The sequence below is a fragment of the Gigantopelta aegis genome, chromosome 8, assembly GCF_016097555.1.
Source record: "Gigantopelta aegis isolate Gae_Host chromosome 8, Gae_host_genome, whole genome shotgun sequence".
In the NCBI taxonomy this organism is placed as follows: domain Eukaryota; kingdom Metazoa; phylum Mollusca; class Gastropoda; order Neomphalida; family Peltospiridae; genus Gigantopelta; species Gigantopelta aegis.
In genome coordinates, this window is record NC_054706.1 from 44,252,208 (window position 1) to 44,279,643 (window position 27,436).

General features: G+C 36.7%; 1 protein-coding gene across 4 annotated transcripts in view; it reads right to left on the reverse strand.

The window, feature by feature from the left end:
- LOC121378288 (meiosis regulator and mRNA stability factor 1-like) overlaps nt 1–27,436 on the reverse strand; it is a 50,572-nt gene that overhangs the window by 4,467 nt on the left and 18,669 nt on the right. For 3 of the 4 annotated variants that reach the window (XM_041506388.1, XM_041506389.1, XM_041506391.1), the window contains 16 exons: nt 25,659–26,872; nt 24,154–24,332; nt 23,380–23,460; nt 21,744–21,921; nt 20,273–20,448; nt 19,635–19,801; nt 17,682–17,899; nt 11,124–11,262; nt 10,159–10,250; nt 9,412–9,457; nt 8,431–8,654; nt 7,473–7,700; nt 6,934–7,137; nt 6,002–6,272; nt 4,103–4,219; nt 1,433–1,576 (listed from right to left, as the gene is read on the reverse strand). In XM_041506388.1, coding sequence (XP_041362322.1) covers nt 1,433–1,576; nt 4,103–4,219; nt 6,002–6,272; nt 6,934–7,137; nt 7,473–7,700; nt 8,431–8,654; nt 9,412–9,457; nt 10,159–10,250; nt 11,124–11,262; nt 17,682–17,899; nt 19,635–19,801; nt 20,273–20,448; nt 21,744–21,921; nt 23,380–23,460; nt 24,154–24,332; nt 25,659–26,872 — 3,678 coding nt within the window. The remainder of the gene's footprint in view (nt 1–1,432; nt 1,577–4,102; nt 4,220–6,001; nt 6,273–6,933; nt 7,138–7,472; nt 7,701–8,430; nt 8,655–9,411; nt 9,458–10,158; nt 10,251–11,123; nt 11,263–17,681; nt 17,900–19,634; nt 19,802–20,272; nt 20,449–21,743; nt 21,922–23,379; nt 23,461–24,153; nt 24,333–25,658; nt 26,873–27,436) is intronic. The other variant, XM_041506390.1, reaches the window with a different exon arrangement.

Here is a 27,436-nt window from a genome sequence, read left to right on the forward strand (position 1 = left end):
CTAATTGCTTCTGGATTGGTTGAAATATGAAACTGAGCTAAACAAAAGTTTCCACTGCCACCAAACCAGTGAGACCAGAAAAGAGAAAGTATTGTACTAAATGTATCAATATCCAAATTACAGTGAACATGTTTAAAAAGTATAAAAAGATTAGACTATTATGGAATTATCCTGTATTTGCTGTTATTGCAACATTTCCCACCAACAGTTCTGCTATAACAATTAAAATAAAATTACATACTAAGACGTTTTCGTGTTTAGAATGCTCAATATCCGTATATTGAACGTGTTTGTCATAACAGTTGTAGTAGCTCAACTTCATTTTACGTCCTACAGTGTTCTTGCTGCTCCATTTAAGTGGGGTGGCCCGCCCAGCTATTGCATTTTGCCGCCCTCCTTTATTCGTCTGCTCCCTTTATTTTCCCACACCATACTATAATTTACAGCACCTATCTCCCCTATTTCCAAATGCACTTTTTTCCACTAAAAAATAATTGATCAATCTGCACAAAGAAAACAAGCCGCGTTGTGTACAAAAAAAAAGCAACTGACGAAAAACTTCAGTAGCTTACGACAGTTACCGTAACATAATTTAACAGTATTTTTAACAGCCTCTATTTTGTCCCATATTTATATCCATTTGTATGTTTGATACACACAAAAGTTATATTTTATTTGAGCAATGAAAACATTTAATTTTTTTATGGATTTGGCAATCTCCCGACTGAAAAAACACTTATTTGGTGCCAAATTTGTCACATGATCAGAACGGTCATTCTGTCTTGTTTCCATTAACTATCATCTGGTATTTTGTGATCAATTGCAGATTTAATTGGTTGTAACTGATGATTTTTACTTATGTTCTGTTTATTCAGCAATTCTTTATAAAATATTATAAACTTGGAGGGTATATCACCACTTATAAAAACAACGGAAGTGGTAGTGTTTATGATTAAAATAAATGACCCTGGGTGCCAAATAGTATATTCATCGCTTTTACAAAAACAAAATGTTTTTATCACCTGGCGATATCAAATCGATCCATTCATTCGATGAAGATGGAAATAAAATGAACAGAATTTTTTTTATCCCACATTAAGAGATCACTTTAAAAACATCTTTACTGTTTTTCATATATGTTGAAATCTTTATTAAAATAATGTTAAAACTTTGTTGATTGGTTCTGCAAAACTGGAATTGCCCGTGAATGTCAGACCGACAACATATCCAGTTCAATTAAAAGATGAGTTGGCTTGCATTTCATAACTTTTTTGTACTAAATACTGAGAGGCAAAATAAGGTATACGTCTTTCCACAAAGTCGACCAATATATGGTAACAATTTACCTTTTTGAAGGATGTATTTATTTTTAGACCACAAGAAAGAAAAAAATCAAACTTCAACAAAGGCTGTAATTTGAGTGTACACTCACTGTTATTGCCGTTAAACATCATGAGGTCTGGCATCTGGTTTGTTGCTGGTTTCAGCTCTGGCGAGGGAATGGTGGATGGAACTGGGGCACACAGTATGTCCTGCTGCCAGTGAGATTTATCCTCCGTAATCATCAGGTCCTCGTCTGTTACAAGGTGAAATTTATTTTACACAAAATACACTCAGGCCGTCAAGTGAGGCGGTGGGTCAAAAAAAAAGAGGAAAATAGGAATTTTTGTTGCCTGAAAATAGGGTTAAAATAGGAATTGTGCCTACAAAATAGGAATTTTGTATAAAAGTTCCCCATGTCCCAAAATAGAGAATATTGCAGGGGTCAAGTAAGTGAGCCATCTCAAAAAACTAAATATGGAAATAGAAAACCATTAAAAAGATAATAATACAGGAAATAAGACAATGTGTATATCATAGGAATAAAATAGGCACTTAATTTGTTTTAAGATGGCCTCCCAACACCCCTTATAGCCATCCCTATCCACCACTTTTTATTCAGACAATGCAGTGGTTGAATTTGGTTCTTTGGAGTAAGAATTTTAAAAAGCAACACAATGCAGTATTCCTTTAATGCTACTGAATAATACAAGTTACAAGGTCATATTTTAACTCTGAAATGACAGGGGTGTTGACTGAAAAAACACACACAAGGCATTGCTGACCCAGTGACACCATCAAAAACAGCAGCAATGGCGGTGTGTGTGTGTGATCAACTGGATAATATAGCTTGATTTAGTAGCTGTGTGCTAACTGAATTGGTAGAAATGTCAAATAATTATGATACTGCAGGTGTGCACATTTAATAGAATACTTGTTACGGTAAGCAAAGCACAACCTGTAAATGAGCACTGAAGTCCTACTTCCTTAGACACCATGCACCAGTATATCAGAGGTAACCCGAACAGCTTCAGCCTGACTTCGTACAATTTAGATGTGATGAGAAATGTGGAAAATATAAGATATTTGCACAAACACCCACCCACCCACCCAACTTAGCAGTTGTTTTGACCGTTCCATGATCATTATATAATATAGGAACCAATATACAATGAGCAGATAACTGAAATGATAAGTGTTTTTCATTTTATTTAACCTTGTTTAAAGGAGACCGTAACCTATCACAGCCATCCTCTCCAATGGTTTTATACATTTTAAAACAGTTAATGACCACGTTATAAACTGAAAGTAGATAACCAGAGGGAAATTCAGTTTTATTATCAACTGGTTATGAGAAGTATTGTACTGCATTGTTGAATATATATTATTATCATCCGAGATCGAAGCTGGAAGTTTTTAATGGCCTTCTCACTCCCCTAATAGCCACCCTGCCCGCCCATATTTAGTATGCCTAATTTGAAAAAGGATCATGGTCAATCATAGATCAGTCCAATTACTGCAATGTGTTTGCTGAAAACTTTAATAGCATACATGTATATACACAATGCAATTACATCAATAGATTTTATACTATCTAGGAAGCAGCATCACATGCAGACCACCACCAGAACCTATACATGTTTAAAACAGGAAATGATTAGTATGTAGCTCAATGCTAGTTAACCATCACACAAGGTAACAACTATCCACCAGCTAGCAAGCTAAACTGAGCATTTATCAGGCTTCACTGGAGCAACTGCATGCAAGCTAACTCAAAAGCACCATTACCTGCAGATAATGAACTAAAGAAATAATTAGTATGTAGCTCAAAGTCACTAGGCCTAGACTGAAAGGATTGCCATATCCTTTCAACCTTCTAGTTTTGAGCATTCAACAAGATCAGATATTACCAAAAAACAGAAACATATCCATAAATTCAGAAATTATAAATAAGGACTTTATATTGCATTGTGAAAATTAATAACTGGAAGCCTGTAACCATGCATCGCATCTGCATATTCAGATTTCAATGACTGCCACAGATATCACAATATGCCTCATTAGCAAGTCATCTGGAGCAAATGGTGTGAAGAGAAAAAATATGGTGTCACTAAAAAAACACAAAAAAACCAACATGAAACTGGTCAAAAGTGACAAAAAAAGGGGGAAATAGGAATTTTCATCAAAAAGAGGGCTAAATAGGGACTCAAAAAAAAAAAAAAAGGAAAAAAAAGGATACTACACTGGAACAGGCATTCAAGAAGAACAATGTTTCAAATATTCAGCGATTGGCAGCTATTGCCACCAAATTCCATTCTTAATTATACATCTCACTGCATTCAGTGAATTTTAGCTGCATTACTCTTCTCAAACAGTCCCCATCTTTGAATTTATAACCTTTGAGTTGGACAGTTAATAACGCCACTACAAAAATATTTACATTCAAATTTGTTGGGGAGTTCAAAATTTATACTGAACTACACTACAAAAACTGATGACTAGTAATTAATTGCACATACAAATATTAATACTGTAAGCATCTTCTAATATTAATCAATCGAGGCTATATTAGGTAAAATATTTTACAATAGCTGCAAATTTATTGTCATGTTAGGCCAATGTTAACTGGGTATGTATTAAACGTGCCATATTTTAAGAAACTAAAAATAACACTAAAAATTAAATGGCTGGTTAGAGTTTCAAATGCACAAATAGTACCATGCCAATGATAACACATTAATAGAAATATTATCCATATTTACTTTCTGTACTAAATGCCTACCTTGTGTATCGGTTACACCTGAATCATTTGATGGTGTGTCAGAGTCACCTTTCACATCAGCTTTCATTTCAGATGCAAGCAATGGACTTATTGAAACAGTGGTGGAGAGACCAGAACCTACAAAAGATCAATATTTAACATGAGTAAAAGGTTATCTTCACATACATTCATATACTCGTCAAAAGAAGAAACGCAAAACCACATTGTCATAACATTTGGAGAATTGATTTAATTATTGAATGGTGAGTCCGATAATTACCAAATGTTGCAGGATTGTTCACAATTCACTCTAGTCCATTGTGAGTAAGTGATAGGACACACCACCAAGGTCAAGGTCATCTGGAGTCAATACCGGGTGTGGCCTCCGCGTGTGTTGACAACTGCCTGGCACCGCCTGCCCATTGAAGCAACCAGAGTACGGATGACGTCCCGGGGGATGGTGGCCCACTCGGCCTGCAAGGCTGCTGCCAGCTCGGGCAGGGTCTGGGGCTGTGGTTGTCGCTGTCAGAGGCGTCGGTCCAACTCGTCCCATAGATGCTCAATTGGGTTCAAATCCGGTGATATCGATGGCCAAGGAAGGACATTAATGTTGTTGTTCTGTAGGAAAGCCGTTGTGAGACGTGTTGTGTGAAGTCTGGTGTTGTCATGTTGGAACACTGCGTTGGCGTTGGCCATAACTGGAACGATGTGTGGCCGGAGGATCTGGTCAATGTAGCCCTGTGCATTCAGGTTGCCCTGCACATGGACCAGGTCAGTTCTGCCAGTGTGTGAGATGGCTGCCCACACCATGACAGTACCCCCGCCGAATCTGTCCACTTCCTGCACGCAGTTTGCCGCATAATGTTCACCACGACGCCTATACACGCGACATCTTCCATCATGACGTCGGAGCAGAAATCGGGACTCGTCACTGAACCACACCTGTCTCCATCGCAGTTGAGGCCATTGTCGATGAATCTGGCACCACTGCAGTCGGAGTCGACGGTGTTGTGGTGTTAAGATGACACCTCGAACTGGACATCTGGCACGAATTCCTACCTCACGTAGGCGGTTCCGTACGGTCTGGTCGGATATCCTGCGCAAACCTGGTATTGCTGCGGCTGTGGAGGTGGCAGTAGTCAATCGTTCCCGAAGGTGGCGTACCCGGATGTAGCGGTCCTGCCCGGGGGTAGTGGCCCGGGGGTAGTGACCCGTGGTCGACCGGATCTAGGGAGGTCACGTGTTGATCCATGTTGCTGGTAACGGTCCCACAGTCTGGAGATGGTGCTTGGGAACACATGGAATGCCCTGGCAACGGCCGTTCTGGATTCGCCTGCGTCTAGTCGGCCGATGGCATTGTTTCTCTGCGGTTCACTGAGACGTTGCATGTCCTGGATTGTCAACTATCGGCCAGATACAGAGGCCAGGCAAGCGAACACCCTGCACTTTTATACTGTCGGTGTTCATGTTGCACGTGCAGACAACGCACGTGCAGTGGTGACATGGTTTGCACGTGGCTGCGTTTTTGCGAATATTCACATTTTGGAACTTTATTGTACAGTAGCTGCGTTTTATCGAATGTAACCGTGGGAATGTGTTTGGGACATGCAATGACCTTATATTCACAAAGCATGAACCGGTAGGAAACATAAAATCGGAGTTATAACCCATTTGTACCCTTTTGCGTTTCTTTTTTTGAAGAGTATATTAAAGGTAGTACTAAACCAAATAACTTCCGGCTGGGTCAAAGTTCTAGGTGCACCTAACTTTTAATAGAGCAGTTAATACCACAAGTCTTGCCATTGGTGATACAAATGAGTGTTGGTTGTAAAAAAAAAAAAAAAAGTTTCTTCTGGGCAATATATGAATGCAATTTTATTTCTTCTAGTACCAGTGTATTTTAAGTCGTGTTGAACTCACCAGTGGATTTGAGGCAGTTTGATAAGACTATATATCGTTTGATGCCTCTGCCCTTCAGCAGCACGATGTGAGGCAGAGTTTGGAGCAGACTGTTCAGAGTGGAGAAGCCATGTAATGCTGGGTTGATGTCCACACCATACTTATCTCGGTACATCGTGTCCAACTCGCTCAACAGGAGTCGGCCATGACACATGAGTAGCAGACGAACGTTTCTGCCCAACGTCTGTAAAGGTGTCAGTTTGACAACTGCTGAGCCATCATCACCAGATACCTGACCAGAAACAAAACAAAAATTATTTCACGAATACTACTTCACAAAACAAGTTTGTGGCTTTAACATTTCTTCTGGACAGACTAAACAGCTCATTAAAAAAAAGATGAAACATCCATGCCCATTTTGTAATAGGTAAAAATGTTAGTTTAAAGTTTGTTTTGTTTAAGAGTACGTTGATTTATTAATTATTGGCTATTGGATGTGAAACATTTGATAATTTTCACAAGTTTTAAACAGGAAAACAGCTACATTTTTCTATTAGAAGCGTATGCACCATTCCATAGACAGGATGGCACATGGCCTTTGATATAGCAGTCATGGTGCACTGGTTTAAAGAAATAGCACTGATGGGGACGGATCACAGATCGATCGTGCATCAAGGTAAGCGCTTTAACATTGGGCTATGTCCCACCAACTATTTCTGGTGGCTTCAAGTATGTCATTGGTTCAAGTAATTCAAGCGACAATTGATTTCATAAAACTCCTAGCCATTTTTGGTAACTAAACTGATCTTTTAACCTTTCACACCCATGTTATAAATATTTGTAATCTAAAATAGATTTTCGTGGGATGTTATTTCTTTCACAGTTTTTATGAGAAGCCGTGAAATCCAGTTATATAACTTTTAAAAAATAATTGTTTGCATTATCTAGCCTACCTCAACAAAATCTACAAGCTCATCTTTAATGGTCTGAATGTCGCAATCGGTTCCAAACGTAGTCTTGTACATTGAACAGAGCTCCACCAAGGGGAGGCAACCACAACTCTGATCCATCAGCAACTGGAGAAGACCCAGAGCAAAGGGAGGCAATTCTGTCTGCTTGAGGAGTACCACATACTCCTCATTGTTGTATACCTCAATCTGAAATAAACATCCATCTTCAAAGCTTGAGGAAATTGCTTGAGTAAATTGCAACAATGAATAAAATTACCATCCGATTAGAAGAATCTAAATCAAATACTTCTATCACATATATTCAATATATGACAGTAGACAAAACTAAATACTTTTTAACAAGTGAGATATAACATTTCTCAGTGTTGACAGTCATACATTAGTTACGTTAATCAGATGATCTGAGGTCATAACTGAAACTCTGGTTTACCCAGTTTAATAAATTGAATTAAAAACACTAGATTTAAGTTGCTAATACCTTGTCTACATTTAAAAGTAAATTCACTCAAAATGACACCTACCTTGACTAGATGTCTGAACCTGGCTACCAGTGATTCAACAGAAACTGCCCCGAAATCCTCCAGCCTCAGACTGAAACCGAACTGGCAGGCAAATGCTGGCAGAAAATCATCAACCCGCAGAGCCTGGCCCTGTTGGTTACGCAGCAGACCGGACATCTGCTCACACAGCACCTTGCGCATCTCGATCAATGTCAGTCGAAGAATTCTCTCATCGCCTTCATCTTCAATCTAAACAAATTACGTACAATTAATGTTTCTCCTACCACTGAAGACAATTAGTTTGCTGCTGTTTGTAAGATTCTTACCAAACAATTGTACAATTTGTTTTGTTTAATGACACCACTAGAGCACATTGACTTATTAATCAAAGGCTACTGGATGCCAAACACAGTAATTTTGAGTAGTCTCCAGAGAAAACCGCTACATATTTTCCATCAACAGCACAGGATCGTTTATATCCACTTTTCCCCACAGACAGTGTGGTACTGACTGGGATAAAAAAAAAAAAAAAAATTTTTTTTTTAAATCTGAGAAAGGGTCCACTGAGGTGGGTTCCCTCCTGCTGCTACACACCAGAGGCAAACACCATCGACTGAGCTAAATCCCCACCCCCACCCCACTAAAGCCGTTTAATCACAAACACTGCATGTTAGACATTATCAAGTTTAAATATCAGTGTTTGTATATTGTATGTTTTCTGATAATCATTTTATTTCCCATTAATATATCTTACTTTATTTCGAGTTAAAATCTCATAATTTACACACATTAAGACAACTAGAAACCCATATAATATACAGACACTAATATTCTAAACTAAAATATGTATTTAGTAGATATTCAATCAGTTCGTTCTTAGAATGTGTAAAATTAGAATTAAAGTCACAATATCAAACAAAATATTCTAACTTTTAAAAAATATTTTTAATCAGAAATGCCCTCAAAACTCCTGTGGTACCTCAAGTATTTGAGGAATGGCTTCAAACAGGTCGGTCAGCTTGGAGAATCCATAGTCTGCCACCTTGCACTGCTTTCCAAAATGGTGGTGGTACGATGGTATGAACTTGTTGAACGGCATGCGGCACTGCAGGTTGTGTTTCAGCAGGTCAACAACCTCCACAGCAAACTGTTTTGTTCTCTCAATTTCCTCGGCTGTTTGCTCTGGTGGAATATATACAATAACTAAAACACTTAAATATTTCAAAAAGTGCAGAAATGCCTACACAATTTTTATCTATGGTGCTATTTTAAAATATGCTATAGGTACATAAACGTCCTTCAAGTTGTGGACGAGTTTTAACATTAAATATAGTTTTGTTTACTTGAAAACATGGATTAGGAAGGAAGGAAATGTTTTAACGACGCACTCAACACATTTTCTTACGGTTATATGGCGTCGGACATATGGTTAAGGACCACACAAGAGAGGAAACTCGCCGTTACCACTTCATGGACTATTTTCGATTAGCAGCAAGGGATCTTTTATATGCACCATCCTACAGACAGGATAGTACATACCACGTCCTTTGATATACCAGTCGTGGTGCACTGGCTGGAGTGAGAAATAGCCCAATGATCCCACCGACAGGGATCGATCGTAGACCAACTGCGCCTCAAGCAAATGCTTTACCATTGGGCTAGATCCTGCCCCTCAACATGAATTAAAGCCATTATCGGTTTCCAAGGTACATAGCTTCTCCATTTTACATACAATTCTGCGATTCTACAAACACTAGCACGACCATAAAGACATTCGATTTGCTATTACTAATCATAAGTACGATGCAAGTTAGCAATAAAGCTTTAATAGGCCCAAGAATAAGCAGCTTTAAAAAGAATTGATCTTAAAAGTCTAGTTATGATTAGAATTAATATTTAAATACTAGTTACAAGTACAATATTATGTCCAATAGTTTAAAATTTTAATTTATTTACATACCTCTCTTGGGGATACACAGATATGACTGCCCTGCTTCACTTAATACCTAAAAATAAAAATACAAACAATTCTAGATTTACAATTTAATAAGACTACAACTATACTACAATTAGGATTAGACTTCCTGTTCGTCCTCTTTAAGAAAGTATTAACTGCAGAAAAGAAACTGATCATCATCTCGTAGGGATTTTTATGCTGTCTATTTGGTGTTTAATATAGGGTTATTTTGACTCTTAGGCCCAATTTCTTTTTGACACTGTCAACAATTCATGATTTAAGTCAAAACTAACAATCTAGAATTTTTCATCTGATCCAAATTGGAACTAAAAAACAAAACAATGAGCAAAACAAAACAATGAGCAAAACAAAGTAGCCACGCCATATGCAAGTGGGCAAACAAAGTAGCCACGCCATATGCAAGTGGGCAAACAAAGTGTAGCCACGCCATATGCAAGTGGGCAAACAAAGTGTAGCCACGCCATATGCAAGTGGGCAAACAAAGTGTAGCCACGCCATATGCAAGTGGGCACCTTATTCTGATTCATATTTGTATGAACCAAACATCTAGTAAAAATTTTTACAGATTTGGTTATCATGGTTCAACCATTGTTGAGAAATCAGATGTTACTCTTGCTAAAAGTCTTTGTGGAAAATAAAAATTGTGGAAAATAAAAATTGTAAAGACTAAGATAATAAACGAGATACACCATTATTCCATTTATATTTAAAAGTTATACACATAATTACCTGAACTGTGGATGCTGGAACCTCCACAAGTATGTCTTCCAAATAACAAGATCCATACTCTGTCACATCCCAAGATCGACCAAACACTTTCTCTGCAATGACAATGATGGAGAACATGAAGTGTAAATCACATCTTCACTACCAATGCGACTGGAGTTGTGGTCTGCTGGATTGTATAAAACGTTTTCCTACCAGACAGATTTAATGTTTTGAGGTTTGATGCTTTCTGCCCTTTCGTAGACCACCATCAGGTAACACACCACATTACTTCGTTCACTGTCAGAATAGATTTGGTATCATATCATCTTCAAAAGTTTTTACTGTTTGAATTTTAAAGTATAGATAATAGATAAAAATAATTGTGTTTCATCTCAGCAGGTCAAGATTCTCTCCCCATCTCAAACAGCCATTCACAGATTCTTTTTATACAACATTCCAATGCTGTACTTCATAAACTGCTCTAAGTTTGTGAATCAAATTAAATTTTTAAAATTTAAATTTACATGAATTAAAAGATTTCGTGTTTATTATTTATTTTGCATCAATTATTTCAGCAATATTTATATAAAATATTTATTTGCTTAAAATATTAATCTATCGGTGCCCATACTGGCATGCCCTATAAAGAAGCAGTCCTACAGATGGGAGTTGGAACCATGTATCGTGGTCAAGATTGGCTGTCCTCTTTAGTCATGGCTGCATACATTGATCACTGTTTAGCTTCTTTTGGTATCAGTCTTGTGCAGAACATACTGAATATACTAATGGCAGATTCTTAAATGACGCGTTGGTTTATGGTTCCTATTAAGACACTTTATAAAAGTTTATATTGTTTGATCATGTCATCGATCTCCATGGAAAAAATAATTTCCTATTAGATGCAGATGTCTTTTAAACTGGAGCCAACTGAAAATATCACTTTTAACATATCAATTAGAGAGGTTCGTTCACATGAATGTACGTACCATAAGCATCAGGAAATTCATCCATGGGTAGCCGTTTGCCTGGCTGCCCCTTTAGGACACGTACCAAGTCAGCGGTGAATCTTCTCACTTGAGCCCGATGACTAAGGGTCAGCACCTTACGGTCCCCAGTTCCCAGCACCTTCAGGTAATCACAACAGAGGATTAAATAGTTGATGGTAATAAGTAATCTGCAGTAAATAAATTACTTCTTTCCATAGTCTAATTTCATAGTTAGTGTAAAATTACGGCAAGCAATTACGGCAAACAATTACGGCAAACAATTCTGTAGAATCAAGTCTCGCCAAGGATACATTCATTCAATGTAGTGCATACCATAGGCACTTGATGACAGGATAATTTATATATTCTTAATATACCACAGTATAAGAAAGGTAATAATAATAATAATAATACAAGTGTTATAATTGTATCATGAAATTTAAAATATGATCAATATTTGCAATAGTTACAAGAAAGCTAGTTTTATTTCCATAAATTAGCGTCCCAACCACTAACACATAGCCTATATTGTTACAAGACTTAACAAGTGTACATTTGTTTTTCATTATCTAATGTCATAGTACCGGTATGTGGTGAACAATAGAATTATTTGATAACGTGTTGCTTTATAACCTAATTTAGTCTACATTTTTATACTGGTGTTGGTGTTTTTACTGCAAGGAAATACAGTGAAATGCTACATCATTAACTGATTTTCAGTACTCTGCGTTTAATTAATTTTAGCCAAAAAATAATATAATAATACTGTTTATTTAATTTGTAGTTTACTTTTAATTTATTTATTTGCGAGAGTGTGTGTGTGTGTGTCACTGCAAAAATTATCATTATCATTTCCATTAGCATTATTAGCATTTAGTAGTATTGTTAGCATTTATTCAAAACCGTCCCATTTTATGTCCATGTTCTTTTCACAAAAGGTGAATATATAGGCCTTAAGCATTGTTTTGATTACGTTCACAAATCAAGAATCGATGAACCATTAAGAAAACATTGCGGGGGAAAATGCAGTTATTTTCAGGCATTGCGCAGCAGCGAATAAAAAATATAATATATTGGTAGTAAATGTTAATGCAAAGATGAATTTTACTTGGCATGATTTTGATTGATACAGAAAATATAGATACTTGAAATCAGTAACTACATATTGTAAAGCACTGCTAGAAACAATTGTACGACGTATACTTGTTTATATTTTTATATTAATATTTACTTTTGTGCTAGGCCAAAGAATAAAATAATAAAAAGTAAATAAAATACATTTTAAAAATGTGTGTGTGTGTGTGTGTGTGTGTGTGTGTGTGTAAAAACTTCATATTTTTTGCAAACATACTTTATGGATGGCCCCTGAATGGAAATCTTGTTTAATGTATTAGTGTAGTACTATGAACATGTTCAGTAGCTTTCAATTTTTTTTTTTATAATGTTACACTTTTTGAAATTTCAATGAAAATTACATAATTGTTTCATTTGCATATTAACATTTACATTGTCATTTATACATTATTTAATACATAATTATTCAAATATTTATTATTTTTTAATTCTATTTTTGTTTGTTTATTTCTGCATTGAAATAATTTATATATATTTTATCATTAATATCATTATCGCACATCGAATTCACTGGAAATATATTTGGTAGAAAGTTGCATTGTCCCATGAAAGGGGCGGGACAGCCATGTGGTAAAGCGGTCGGTCTAGCATTGATCACCATTGGGCTTTTTCTCGTTCTGGCCATTTCTTTCATTTCTTTTTTGTGTGCAGTTTACAAAATATTCTGCTCAGAAATGAATAACTTGCAGTAAATTACAGTGTGAAATAAGGAATTTCCTGGGGTAGGAATATAAATTATTTTGCAGGACCATACGTAGCTAGGATGTATGTGTGTGTGTGTGTGTGTGTGTGTGTGTGTGTGTGTGTGTGTGTGGGGCAAATGAATTATTGGACCCATTACTCTATTTCCCGTTCCAGTCAGTGCACCATGACTGGTGGTATGTGTCTTATCTGGTGGGGCAAATAAAAGATCCCTTGATACTAATGGAAAAATGTACCGGGTTTCCTCTCTAAGAATTGGACTGTCAAAAAAAAACATTTGACATCCAACAACCGATGATTAACAAATCAATATGCTCTAAAAACGTATTATTCACCCTACACATAAATAAAACTTTATAGGGGGTGGGGTCAAATCATGTTCACCCAGAAAAAAAAAAAAGTTTGAGGCAAGGTTCGACCCCGAAAACCTGTGTACAAGCAAAACAGATGCATGATTTCCTTTTTCCTGAGTACAATTATATACACCAGCGAACAGATTTATTAATTTTTTCAAGATAAAATATTTAAAGCTATACCCTCACCCTGCTAAGCGTTAGTCTGTCGTCTGCTTTCTATTCAACATTAACTCCGTGATTAAGGCCTAATTAATACCACGCTAGCACATTATTTTGATTTAAGGTATATATTACAAGTATTAAAAACATGTAATTTGAAAGTTATTGTCAATATATATACTCTTCAAAAAAAGAAACGCAAAAGGGTACAAATGGGTTAACTCCGATTTTATGTTTCCTACCGGTTCATGCTTTGTGAATATAAGGTCATTGCATGTCCCAAACACATTCCCAAGGTTACATTCGATAAAACGCAGCTACTGTACAATAAAGTTCCAAAATGTGAATATTCGCAAAAACGCAGCCACGTGCAAACCATGTCACCACTGCACGTGCGTTGTCTGCACGTGCAACATGAACACCGACAGTATAAAAGTGCAGGGTGTTCGCTTGCCTGGCCTCTGTATCTGGCCGACAGTTGACAATCCAGGACATGCCACGTCTCAGTGAACCGCAGAGAAACAATGCCATCGGCCGACTAGACGCAGGCGAATCCAGAACGGCCGTTGCCAGGGCATTCCATGTGTCCCCAAGCACCATCTCCAGACTGTGGGACCGTTACCAGCAACATGGATCAACACGTGACCTCCCTAGATCCGGTCGACCACGGGTCACTACCCCCGGGCAGGACCGCTACATCCGGGTACGCCACCTTCGGGAACGATTGACTACTGCCACCTCCACAGCTGCAGCAATACCAGGTTTGCGCAGGATATCCGACCAGACCGTACGGAACCACCTACGTGAGGTAGGAATTCGTGCCAGACGTCCAGTTCGAGGTGTCATCTTAACACCACAACACCGTCGACTCCGACTGCAGTGGTGCCAGATTCATCGACAATGGCCTCAACTGCGATGGAGACAGGTGTGGTTCAGTGACGAGTCCCGATTTCTGCTCCGACGTCATGATGGAAGATGTTGCGTGTATAGGCGTCGTGGTGAACGTTATGCGGCAAACTGCGTGCAGGAAGTGGACAGATTCGGCGGGGGTAGTGTCATGGTGTGGGCAGCCATCTCACACACTGGCAGAACTGACCTGGTCCACGTGCAGGGCAACCTGATTGCACAGGGCTACATTGACCAGATCCTCCGGCCACACATCGTTCCAGTTATGGCCAACGCCAACGCAGTGTTCCAACATGACAACGCCAGGCCTCACACAGCACGTCTCACAACGGCTTTCCTACAGAACAACAACATTAATGTTCTTCCTTGGCCATCGATATCACCGGATTTGAACCCAATTGAGCATCTATGGGACGAGTTGGACCGACACCTCCGACAGCGACAACCACAGCCACAGACCCTGCCCGAGCTGGCAGCAGCCTTGCAGGCCGAGTGGGCCACCATCCCCCGGGACGTCATCCGTACTCTGGTTGCTTCAATGGGCAGGCGGTGCCAGGCAGTTGTCAACACACGCGGAGGCCACACCCGGTATTGACTCCAGATGACCTGACCTTGGCGGTGTGTCCTATCACTTAAATGGACTAGAGTGAATTGTGAACAATCCTACAACATTTGGTAATTATCGGACTCACCATTCAATAATTAAATCAATTCTCCAAATGTTACGACAATGTGGTTTTGCATTTCTTCTTTTGAAGAGTATATATATATTATTATTTTATTTTATTCCAGTACTAATGTCTCTACAACTGTTCGGTACTTTTGGCGTCTGTTTACTTTTTAGTATTTTGTACAATCTTTTTCCGGCGTTATTTATTTAATTTCTGATTGGTTGATCTGAAAGGTTAAACTTTACTTCTGTCCGATATGGTTGGAGTTGCAAACCTTATTTTTTATGGTCCTGATGAAGTGTTTTTAATACCTGATTATATAAACGTCATAAGGTATTTTTCAAGAAGCACATGATACAAATTAAGCTGTAGAAGTATTTTTTGTAAACTTATTTTCTTGTTTTAAAATTTGCATTATGGGCGAGGGGGTAAAATCCTCACTTCGTCCTGGCCGGGAATAAAACGCAAATAAAATGCTTAGGATAGGGTGCTGTTAAAACAAAATAAAACAAAACAAAAATAGTACTGAATGTTTATCGGACATTGGGCTTTCACAGTGACTAACTCAATGCAGTAACCACCGTATCATGTACTGTGTCATTGGGAAATGGTTTATTATCCTGCCATCAAGTACCTATGGTGCGTACTATAGTACTGTTGGAAATAGAATAAAAATGATTTTCGTCGATTATTTCTTACATATTAACCTTCTGACTACTGCAGGCGAGATATCTCGCCCGACGTCACGTCAGTCGATATACTGTACACTGTATACAGTGCATTCCCCAATTCATATTTCCCGCCGTTTTGCACACGACACTCACCGGAACGGAAATATAATTAAAGAAAAAAGATTTTTTTTCAAAATGGTGGTTTTTGTTTTGATTTTTTCAATTGAAAATACCTTGAAATTTTGAGTTCAAAAAGTGGTTTTCGGCAAGTATTTTCGCTTGACAACTATGGCGGCACGCCGCGGTAATTTTCAGGGATCGATAGCTGATTGTAACAGCTAATTTGATAATAAATTTGATCGTTTTACCAACAACGAAAATTACCAAATATTGCAATATGAATCGTAGTTCAGGTTTAAAAAAAAATTCTGGTCAGAAAACCACTGTTATCAGGAATAATGGACATAAATACTGGACAGCTGGTCACAAATGCCTGTAAGTAAACGCAACTTTTTCGATTTTTTGCCTAATTTTAATCACCATTAGCCGATCTAAAATAATAAAAATTACAAAAAAAGACACGAAAATAATACTTAACGATTCATACTTTATTTCATGTATTTATGAAACATTTAAGTGAATATATGTGAGTAAAAATTATAAACTTGTACCCACTCAACGTGGTTTTTGTTAAAAATTAATCCAGTAGTCTAAAGGTTAAACAGACAAGTAAATATTATGTAAATTAATTTAGCATTTACTTGTTTTGGCTCTCATTGATGTACAAGGTGGTGTTTACTCTTGAAATTAAAATAAAGATATCGGTAAAAAGGTGATTTCTGCACTTTATTGGAACAGACTATAATAAATGTTTGATCAACATGTCAATTTCATTGCTGTTAGATATATGAGGGACTGTTTCTGATGACAGTTTACTGCTATTCCTCTCCAAAACAAAATATTTGTAGACATTTATAAGTAACTTTTAAGCAAAACTGTCAAGAAGCATTCTGAGTTTGTGATCTATTATACCAGTGTTAAAGGTGCTATCTCAAAGCTGCATAATAACAGCTATTGCAAATCATGTTTTTATTACATTTTGCTTTAAACATTTAAAGACTACATCTTTAACTATATTCCCATAAATGATTATAGGAAAAAAAAAATTCTAGTAGAAAATACATTTTTATTGGAGAATCTTTATCACAAACAGATGCTCACATATAACTATGATATAGCACCTTTAAGTTGTTGCAAAATTGTGTAAATTTCTAATGTACTAATACTGAATTTATATTCACTAAATATGCTGGTCCTAATTAATAATTTATGCTGCAATTCAAAATAATCAGTTAACTCAAAGTTATAAATTAAGTTTGTTTTAGGGTAAATGAAATTGACACATATCATCAAAATGTGTTATAGTCTGTTCCAATAAAGGTCACAAATCTCCTGTTTACTGACATCTTTATTTTAATTTCAAGAGTAAATACCACCATGTACATCAATGAGAGCCAAAACAAGTAAATGCTAAATTAGGTAGAGTATCATTAAATCGGTATTTACAAAATATTTACTTGTCGTTTAATATGAAAGAAATAATTGACGAAAATCATTTTTATTCTATTTCCGACACTACTTTAGTCATAGTTGCATTCACAGATGTTCATCCCAATGTATGATAAAAATAAAACATTAATTTTGCAGGGCTCTAGATTATGGTAGCCCCACTCCCATGGCTAGTGATATTCAATGTTGGGCTAGTAAATAACTACTACTGCCATGCCAGACAGCTAGTGCATGTTTTTGGTCAAATGTTGCAGTTAAGTCTATTTTGTAAATATGAATATGACTGGATAAAGGCGAGACAGACATGTACATTTGCCCATCCAGTGACAAAATCTTGGATCTACTGTGAGCTGTCTGAGATTAAGGATGTATTTGCCGAGTTCTACGTACCTGTAAGACATGTGGAATGGCTTCAAACAGTTCGATGAGCTTTGTATAGCCGTAGTCTGCGACACGACACTGGCGGCCGAAGTGATGGTGATATGCTGGAATGAATCGTGACACTGGCATTCGACACTGCGGGTGGTGTTTCAGCAGATCAGTTATTTCGCGACTTATCTGATTCAGCTGCTGTGACAGCATTGGACTGTTGCATGGCCGGTTTGTATCTGCAAGTAAAAGTTTTTTTTTTTTTTTTTTTTTAAAGACATCCAGAGTTCGAATTTCACCAAGACACCGACAGCAATCGCCGTAGGTGCCCTCCTTACTTTTCGCTATGCCCCTAAAATCTTACGGTGTCGACGGCAAGAAAAATGCTGCGCTGCCGTACTTGGTTTGCCACCGTGCCCGTCACAATTTTTTTTTTAAACCCAGCATTTTGTTATTTAGAAATGACACAAAATGTAACATGAAATAACACATCTAGCTAAGTCAGTCTGCTTGTTGACACACGAAGTGACAGATCAGTTATACCTGGATGTAAAACAAAACGTGCTAAAATGTCCATAACAATAACGTTATTTACAGCAGTTTAAGTTGACAACATTTATAAATATGTGCTTTGTGACTTAAACATCAAGTGATTTTATATATCATATTAACCAATATTTTTTTTTTCGACTCGACGTTGTGGTCACAAACAAGCTTCTTTCTGAGAAGCTGGTCCTGAGAGGTGCAGGAAGGATGAAGTGGTCTTGTGTCGTGCCTGCATATTTGATGCATTCATTTATTTTAACCCTCTAGTGCCCAAAAATTATCATATTCATTCAACTTATAGGTGTTAATGTACATTGAACATATATTTTCATAAATTTGTATATACTTTTAATAATCTAGCATATCTGCTACATTGGGCATATAAGGAAAATATATTATATGCTACATGTTATGAACCTTGTAAAATACATTATTATGGCATAATATATCTGTATCAAAGAAAGAAAGAAATGTTTTATTTAATGATGCACTCAACACATTTTATTTACAGTTATATGGCATCAAACATATGGTTAAGGACCACACAGATAATGAGAGGAAACCTGCTATCGCCACTTCAGGGGCTACTCTTTTCGATTAGCAGCAAGGGATCTTTTATATGCACCATCCCAGACAGGGTAGTACATACCACGGCCTTTGATATACCAGTCGTGGTGCACTGGCTGGAACGAGAAATAGCCCAATGGGCTCACCAACAGGGAAATTATCCTAGACCGACCGCGCATCGAGCGAGCACTGTACAACAGAAAGTAAGCTGCCTTCATGCTCCTCTATTGAAGGAAACGTTTGCCCCGTACCCCTCCAACTTGCCTTGGTGCCCTATCTGTGTTTATTAAACCGAAGGCAACACTTGCTATGCCCCCCAAAAATTGAACTTCGACCCCTGGACACTAGAGCACACTGATTTATTTTTCATCAGCTATTGGATGTCTAATTTTAACATATCGTCCAAGAGGAAACCTGCTACTTTTTCCATTAGTAGTAAAGGATCTTTTATATGCATCATCTGATAGGATAGCACATACCACAGCCTTTGATATACCAGTTGTGGTGCACTGGCTACAACGAAAAATAGGCATTTGTAAGTAAATCACTTTGTAATTAAAACATTAAATTTATTATGTCTTTGGGTGGATTTGACGATTGCTCTTACACAAATACTTAACGTATCTCTAAAGTCAACTTTAAAAAAAAGTCTACCTACCTACCGACAACAATAGTGTAATATAAAAGTATTGTTACAGGAACATGTCTATCAGCTACTTGACTTCCAACACTTTCTTTTATAAGATGTACTTCCTTCGAAATAATTACCAGATAACTTTTGTGAAGCACTACTTGAATTTGACCACATATTTTGGAACAGTACCTATAACTACTACAGTTAATACCCAAAACATGACAAACCTGTTTCTTGTGGTACTGGGTTTTCCATCCACTGTATTTGTTTTATTCCACACCGTGACACAATGATCTGAGTTCCAGGAACACAGCTGATGAGATGTTCTAGCGGCACACCACCTTCCTTGACCCCGACGAGAGAGTCAAACTCAGCAGCATAGCACGCAGGAAAACTGAATTCAAGAATGTTTAATTATTTGGAATTCTATACAAACAAAATGGCCACCTCTGAATCTAGACAACTTTGTCTATGCATGGGCGTACATAGGGATGGGTTCGAACATTTTGGAACCCCACTTTTCAAAATCCTATGTACGCTCATGCTATGGTCATGCAGAGTTGGTTGAGGATGTTTTATCAGCACGTTTTTAATAAAAGATTTGACAAATATAAATGTTCACATTTCTAAATGTAAGCTTTTTGCAACATATACAAGAAAAAACACAAAGAAAACAAAAAAGAAACAACCCATAACAATGAATACTATTTTAAGCTATAGAAATCTATAATATCTGAGGCCAATTTCATGTTCACAAATCTGCCATTAACATTAAATGCAATTTCATAAACTGTTTCAAAGAAAGCATTTGATTTAAAATTAAGAAACATTGATGGGGACAAGGAAAACGATCTTGAGTCCACACCTCATCAGTGGCATCTGTCCAATGTGCGAGAGGAGCAGGGAGTGCACTTGAGTGGCAAACGTCTTCATCATGATCCTCACGTATGGCAGCATACACGAGTTCATTGCCTCTGCATAGAACACTGTGCCATCCACACAGTGTGTGGCACAAACGGGCTGGTCGAGAACTTCAGAGGCCTGAAATAACGGTGCCAGTGACTGAGTGAATGTACAGAACAAGACTTCACATACAAGACTTGTAGAAAGTCAAATTACCCTCATGTACAATATTCTGACCTGTCACATAAAAAGTGTTATATGTGACCGTGCACAAACAAAAAATACAGGTAGCATATTCAAATATTTTTATATACATGCCCCCCCGACCACCCCCAAAAAAATAACCCCAACAAAAACAAACCATGTAGAATATTCAGATATTTCACATTTAAAAATATGCGCTTTTCACACAAACGCCTATTATTATATTTGAAAGTTTTAAAATGAATTGTATTATGTTAACAGTGTTCGAGATTAAAAATTTGGGACAGTATCCCAGTTGGATACTAACATTTCAAAATCTGGTATCCCACCTGAGAATTTAGTATCCCACTTAAATGAAATTCGTAAGTAACATCGTAACAAACTTGGATGACACTGTTACTCAACTTTACCAGTAAATGACTACTTTCATTGTTTCAGCAAAAATAATAATGCAGGATTAAAAAAAACAAAAAAAACATATGGTATCCCGGTGGGATACTGGGTTATTGAAGTCTGGTATCCAAAATTAAATTCTGGTATCCCCGGGATATCGGGATACCATTAATTTCGAACACTGGTTAACACATACCAGCATGAAAAAAACTAAAACATCTGAAATCTTTTTTTTTTAACAAGGCATCAAAAATGCCGAAAATCCTCTCAGTTTCATGATCCTATTCCAATGTGAGATGTTTTATAAAAATAAGGTAAAAAATAAGTGACTAGAGTGATGTTAAGATCCTATCGATTCAGGAATGATCAAAATTGTCTGACTACCTTAGTTCAGCACCAAAATTGTCTGACTACCTTAGTTCAGCACCAAAATTGTCTGACTACCTTAGTTCAGCACCAAAATTGTTATTCTATTTTCAGCAGGGTCCCACATTTTTTAAGAACTAGTAGAAATTTACTGGCCAGATATTTTATAATAAACACTGTCACATTTATTGCCAATGGCTGGACTGGTCTCCTTAACTGTGGAATGAAAAGTTGGGTGCATTTCAAACTGAACTGCTACTTGTACTCTTGATCAATGTCAATGGAAAAATAAATCTTATATTTCCTGCCTACAACTTGCGAGGTCGACAAATAAAACATTTTAATATTCAAATAGTTCACTCGACTTAATCCATATTTTGTTATGCTTATTTCATGAAACTTCACTAAAAACTATTTAGCACAAATCTTCAGTTTGAAAATAGTTTTAGGTTAAACAGACATACACCAACCTCCTGCATAGTTCCTTGCCAGGTAGTACCAAGCTCAAGATTGAACATTTCCTGTGGTGTAGGTGAGCGATAGGTTCCTGGGGACATGTACACCATACGGCCCGACCCTTCTTGGTCCCTTATGTCCAGAATGTCTCTCATTTTGTACAATTCAGAGACGCTGATTGTCTTGTGGTATCTGAGAATTAAAAACAATAAAAAAGATAAGAAATTTGGGGATCAGCCCCGAGTAAATTCATGAAAAATGGTAGCTCTACGCCACTGAACTTCATTTACAAAACAAAACATAATTGAAGACTTCCAGAATCACTTCTGAAAGGGTCATTGGGATAGATTGTGCATCATTGGAGGATGTTACTTTGACAGGAACAACACATAATGTTTAAGTATCAGAGCTCACCGATCAATTTTTTTAACCAATTTATTGCTCTCCAGACAAAATTCACATGCTAATGGAAGCTAAAAATTATTCTTTACAACAGTCTCAGGGGAATGATGCATGTATATTGTTTCAAACAAATGCCATTAGAACTTTGTATTACACCTAGCACATGCATAAATTAACTGCCACCATTTTAACCATTAGGTGATCATCATTAGGCTTAAAATAATCACTGATCGTTGGATATATGTGCATCTTATTTCCACTAATCACTAGCTTAGTTAGACCTGATACTGTTGTAGACTAGTCACTTCACAAGCAGGCCATAAGAATTGTTATGACACATACTATCAAAGTGGCATATTGTATGAAGTATGTCAAATTTGTTAATTATGTACTTAAATTACATCTACCTGCAGATTCATCTGACAATCATGCCACAGTAATGTTTTTAATATTTACCCGAATTAAAGATTTAAACAAGTTAAAGACTTGCTTTAATTGCTTAAGTGCATATACATGGCTTGCTCTGGGTGATGCAAAAATGCAAAACCTATAGCTATTTTCCAACAAAACATCAATTATTAAAAACAAAAATTAGTAAAATTAAATAAAATTCACAAAATTCTTAAAATTTGCAATTTATATAAGCAAATTTGTTGACAGGCAGAGCTAGCCCTAAAATTTATATTACCCATATGGGCTGGGAGACGCAGATGAATATATTTTCTATCTTTCTATAGAAGATTGAAGCTATATTTCCCCACTGATGTCATGACGTTAGTTTGGTAATGTCATCGGTTTCCTCGACTGTCAAGTCTCTCATTGATGAGATTTTACAAACAGTGAATGTTTAGATAAATAAAATATCTTTGTAGTTCATTCACTTCCCACTAGAAACATCAGTTAATTATGAATGACCTCTCTTGCTTACATTTTATTTGTGTACCTAAAGATAGCTTTTGACTTGACGTAACTGCTTTTCTTTCATGATGTCATCAGTTTCCTCAGACTTTCTCGTCTTGTATATTATATAGTTTGTGTCATGTAAGAAGTTTAAAGTTTAAGTTTCTAAACTATTTACTCTATGGGTAGTAAATACAATAACCCACTCGATACTCTGAATTACGGATTATTCGTCCCTCATGAAATTAATGTCAGTAACTCGCTAAAGCTCGTGACCGACATTATTTCACTCGGGACATAATTTGTAATTCCTCGTAACTCGTAAGTTATTGTCTATATATTTCCTACCTTTTATCAAATAATTCAATAAATTTGAACAATGGTAGAACATTCCCTTTAGCTTCAGATAATAAAGCTATGGCTTCAGCTCTGAAAGAAAACAAAAAACCCATCAACAAGAACTCCACGGAATTAAATGTCTTGTCTACCATATATTTATTTGGTGTCACTGATAGTTGCATTCATAAGATTTATTATCAATGTAATTTGTTTTTTTAATTCTATTAAAAAATTAATTTAATTTTTAATTCTTTTCACTTAACCTAATGAACATCCAAAGCTGCATCTAAAAAACAAGTTTTATTGACCTAGGACAGTGAGAAACGGATTTAAACACAAAAATTAATACAAAAGTTGATGCCGTCAGAAAAGTAATACCCATCTCTTCTTTTTACTTTATAAAAACAAGACAATACAATTGCAATGAAAATGGTTAATTAAACTTTTCCAACCTAAATTCGTTATATATGGTCATCAGACATGCATAAAACAATCGGCACTTGCTGGTAGCCTCTTAGTATTAAAGAAAATATTTTTTTTATACTTTATAAGAACGTAAGAAAACCTATTTATTGCCAAATTAGCCAACAATATGGTAGTCTTTCTCAAAATTCTATATATAACATAACAGTCTCAATATTTAAAAACCTTATGGACTGTACTAATGATTAAAAACACTTTTCAGTCCAATTAACAAAACCGATAACTGACTTTGGCTGCAGTGGTAAAACCATGATTTGATGACTTAGAAAAAACAATTTATTAAATTAAAGGAACAAGAACCGGATGTTTGCTGCAGCAGTCAAGCTGTCGTCGTTTTTCAGAGTGACCTGGATCCGTTTATATCCAATCTTCTTGCGGTGGAACTGGGAGATGGCAAACCTGGCCTCCTCAACACTGGGCACCTTGACCATGCCAATACTCGTGTTGTCCAACTGAGTCTTTATGTGCACGTTAAGAACCTAAGTTCATATCCAAAACAAAAACGTTATTATTCATGGAATATGTCCAGCTGAAATTTTAATAATATAATTGGTCTTGACCAACTTATGCACAAATACAATTCAGGCCTTGACCTCAACCTTTTTCAGTGGTAGCCCGTCAGGCTACCAGGTTATAAAATCTGGTAGCCCTCAGTAAAAAATTGGTAGTCCCGTAATTTTAATAAATTAAAAAAAAAAAAGATAAAAAAAAAAAAATCATTTACTTTTATCTAAACATGGTTTAAGTGAGGGTTTTAGGTGTTTCAGCATTTTGTTGATTGCAGAGTAACTGAAAATGCAAAAAAAATTAAAATCTAGTAGCCTGGTGGACTACTGGGTTTAGATATCTGGTAGCCCCGAGCCACAACTGGGTAGCCAAAGCAACCCAGGCTACCACTAAGGTCGAGCTCTGCAATTAGTGAGAACATACATTACTATATGAGAATATATTGTGAAGTCTTACGTAAACAAAGTTGGTTCATATGATTTTACCTAGGTAACCAATTATTTGATTACCTGAATTGTATTTGCATAACCAGTGAGTAACCCAATTGTAACATCTGCAAATGTTCTGTACTACATCAATATTTCAAATGTAAATTTCAAACAAAGCGATTTTGCAAAGTAATTTTTCAAATGTCCAAATTGTCTACAATACAAAATATTATAAAATGGTTTGCAACTTATTTAAAAAACAGATTCACCATGTAGCCTATTGGTGATTGTCATGAATTTAACTTTGCATAACCTACACACTAACAGGACAATTTACATGAAATAAAGTGCTATGATGCTGTCTTTACCGGGATGGATCCTACAAATTTGTAAAAAACAAACAAAAAAACACATTCAATATTGTTTGTCTTTACATAAACTTGACAAATCTAAACTCGAGCAGATTTCATATTGCTTCATCTGGACAATAAAAATAATAGTCATTTTCCAAGATAATTTGATTATAGATATAACCGGATATCATATTGCTAAAAACCGATCAACTTTCAATAATAATTGATAGGAACACCACTAAGTAACAAAAAAAAAAAAAAAAAAAAAAAAAAAAAAAAAAAAAAAAAAAATTAAATTGCAGATTAACGCAGCTAACGAATGACAAAATTAATGGGGCAAAGATATAATTATTGGTTCTCCATGTTAAGTCCTATATAGCAAAAAGCAAGTGTGGAATATTACTAAAAGAAATGTGTGCCAAATATATGTACTGTACATATCCGAACCATTACACAAAGTTTTATGTTACTAAAGCAGCTAATGGTACACTCATGCATATCCATGGCTTTAACTTACCTTCACATGTGGATGAAAAGTAGTAAAGAGGATCTTTCGCCACTCTTTGGGGCTGATATTGTAGTCGAGATTGGAAACAACCAGTTCCACAGAACGTGTTGCGGGTAGAGATCCATCCGAATACCCTCCTTCGTCAGAAAATGTTGGTGACGGGGACGTGCTCTTTGATATGGGCTGAAATGAGGTATTCAGCAGATGGCTGGCTGGTTGGCTGAATGACGCTTCGATGTGTTGGAAACTACAGTTGTGGTAGCTATTCTTCAGTTCTGTGTACGATCTGTAGTTGCTGTTGTAGTAGAACGACCCTGAACGGTGATGGTCATGGTTTCGGTTTTGATTATCTTTAATGAATGGATATAAGTCCCGGTGGTTGTTGTTGTTGAAGTTATTCAGCTCTGCAACAGGGCTGTTTGAAGCACTTCTGAAGGTCAATCCACCTCGATGCCTCGATTCAAACAGGTAGGGTGAAGGAGTGTTGTTTCTGTGGCCAAATGGCTCACTGTTTGGCCGTGAACTGGTGCATGATGAAGATCCACTGTTGAACCGTAGCCTCACGTAGTTGTTTTCATCTGCTAAACATGCACTATTCGGTCTGCGACATCTAGAACTGGATGTCTCGTCATCTTCTGAGTTGAGTTGTCTTTCCTGGTACAACTGCTGCTGCAGCATTAACATTTCTCGAGTTTGTTTCCTTGGCAACGATGACGACGACACCATTTCTGAATCAATCTCAATCATCCTTGCAGTATTTGACACCACAAATGAATGATTATGCGAATCACAAAAGGTTTTGTTTTTCTGAACATTTTCCTGGTTATTTGTGAATTCAAGTTTTTTGCCTCGGTTTGCTTGCATTAGTGTTACTTTGTTATTACCATTTGCTGGGGCACTTTTCCCAGGAGAATCTGCCCTGGTTTGTCCCTTGGTAGCAGAGTCTGAGTGATGGCCACTGCAATTGCTTGGTGCAGTCACACGTAATGCTGGAGATGTCGATGTGCCCCGGACAATCCACTTGCTTGGTGTCTGTGGTTTCTTGAACACTGTTTCGGTGTCGGACACGTTGCCACCTTCAAACACTGGCGCACTTGAACAGCCACGGTAAGGCCGATTACAGACATTGTCAACACGGGCTTTCTTAGATGGGCTACTTGGATTTTTTCCTTTTAGTTCCTTGAAGCTATCACATTTGGTTAAAGTAGATTTTCTCGCTTTACCTGCAGAATAAACTGACATCTGTTAACTGAAGAATTAAGGACTTTCCTCACGCATTAATAAATTTAATATAAATTTAGTGTAAGTACTTTTTTCACATTAAGATACATATATGCCTTGAGATTCTAGACTTACACAATATTTACATTGGAAACTAGACTGCATAATCAATCAACTAAACATTTAGCCATTTTGTGGATAGGTGCTTTCTATTTTGACAGAATAAACCACATCTGTATTGTACATGTTCAGATTTTTCTTTACTTTGGAATATACATGAATATTTTTTAAACTTTTGAAAATAATATGGCATATAAGTGGGCTGTACATTTTTGACAGTTTTACATCATTTTGGTATTTTAACACTCATTAAGATTATATGACCAGAACCAGGTTAGTAAAGAAATATATATTTTTAAAAAGCTTACTGAATGGGGAGCAAAATGAAATGTTGACAATTTAACGAGTTATTAGTCTTCAGCCAGTTTGTATTCAACAGTATATATACTGATGAAAGATTTGGGGTAACATATCTTTCCTCAGCAACCAACTGAAACAATGATTAT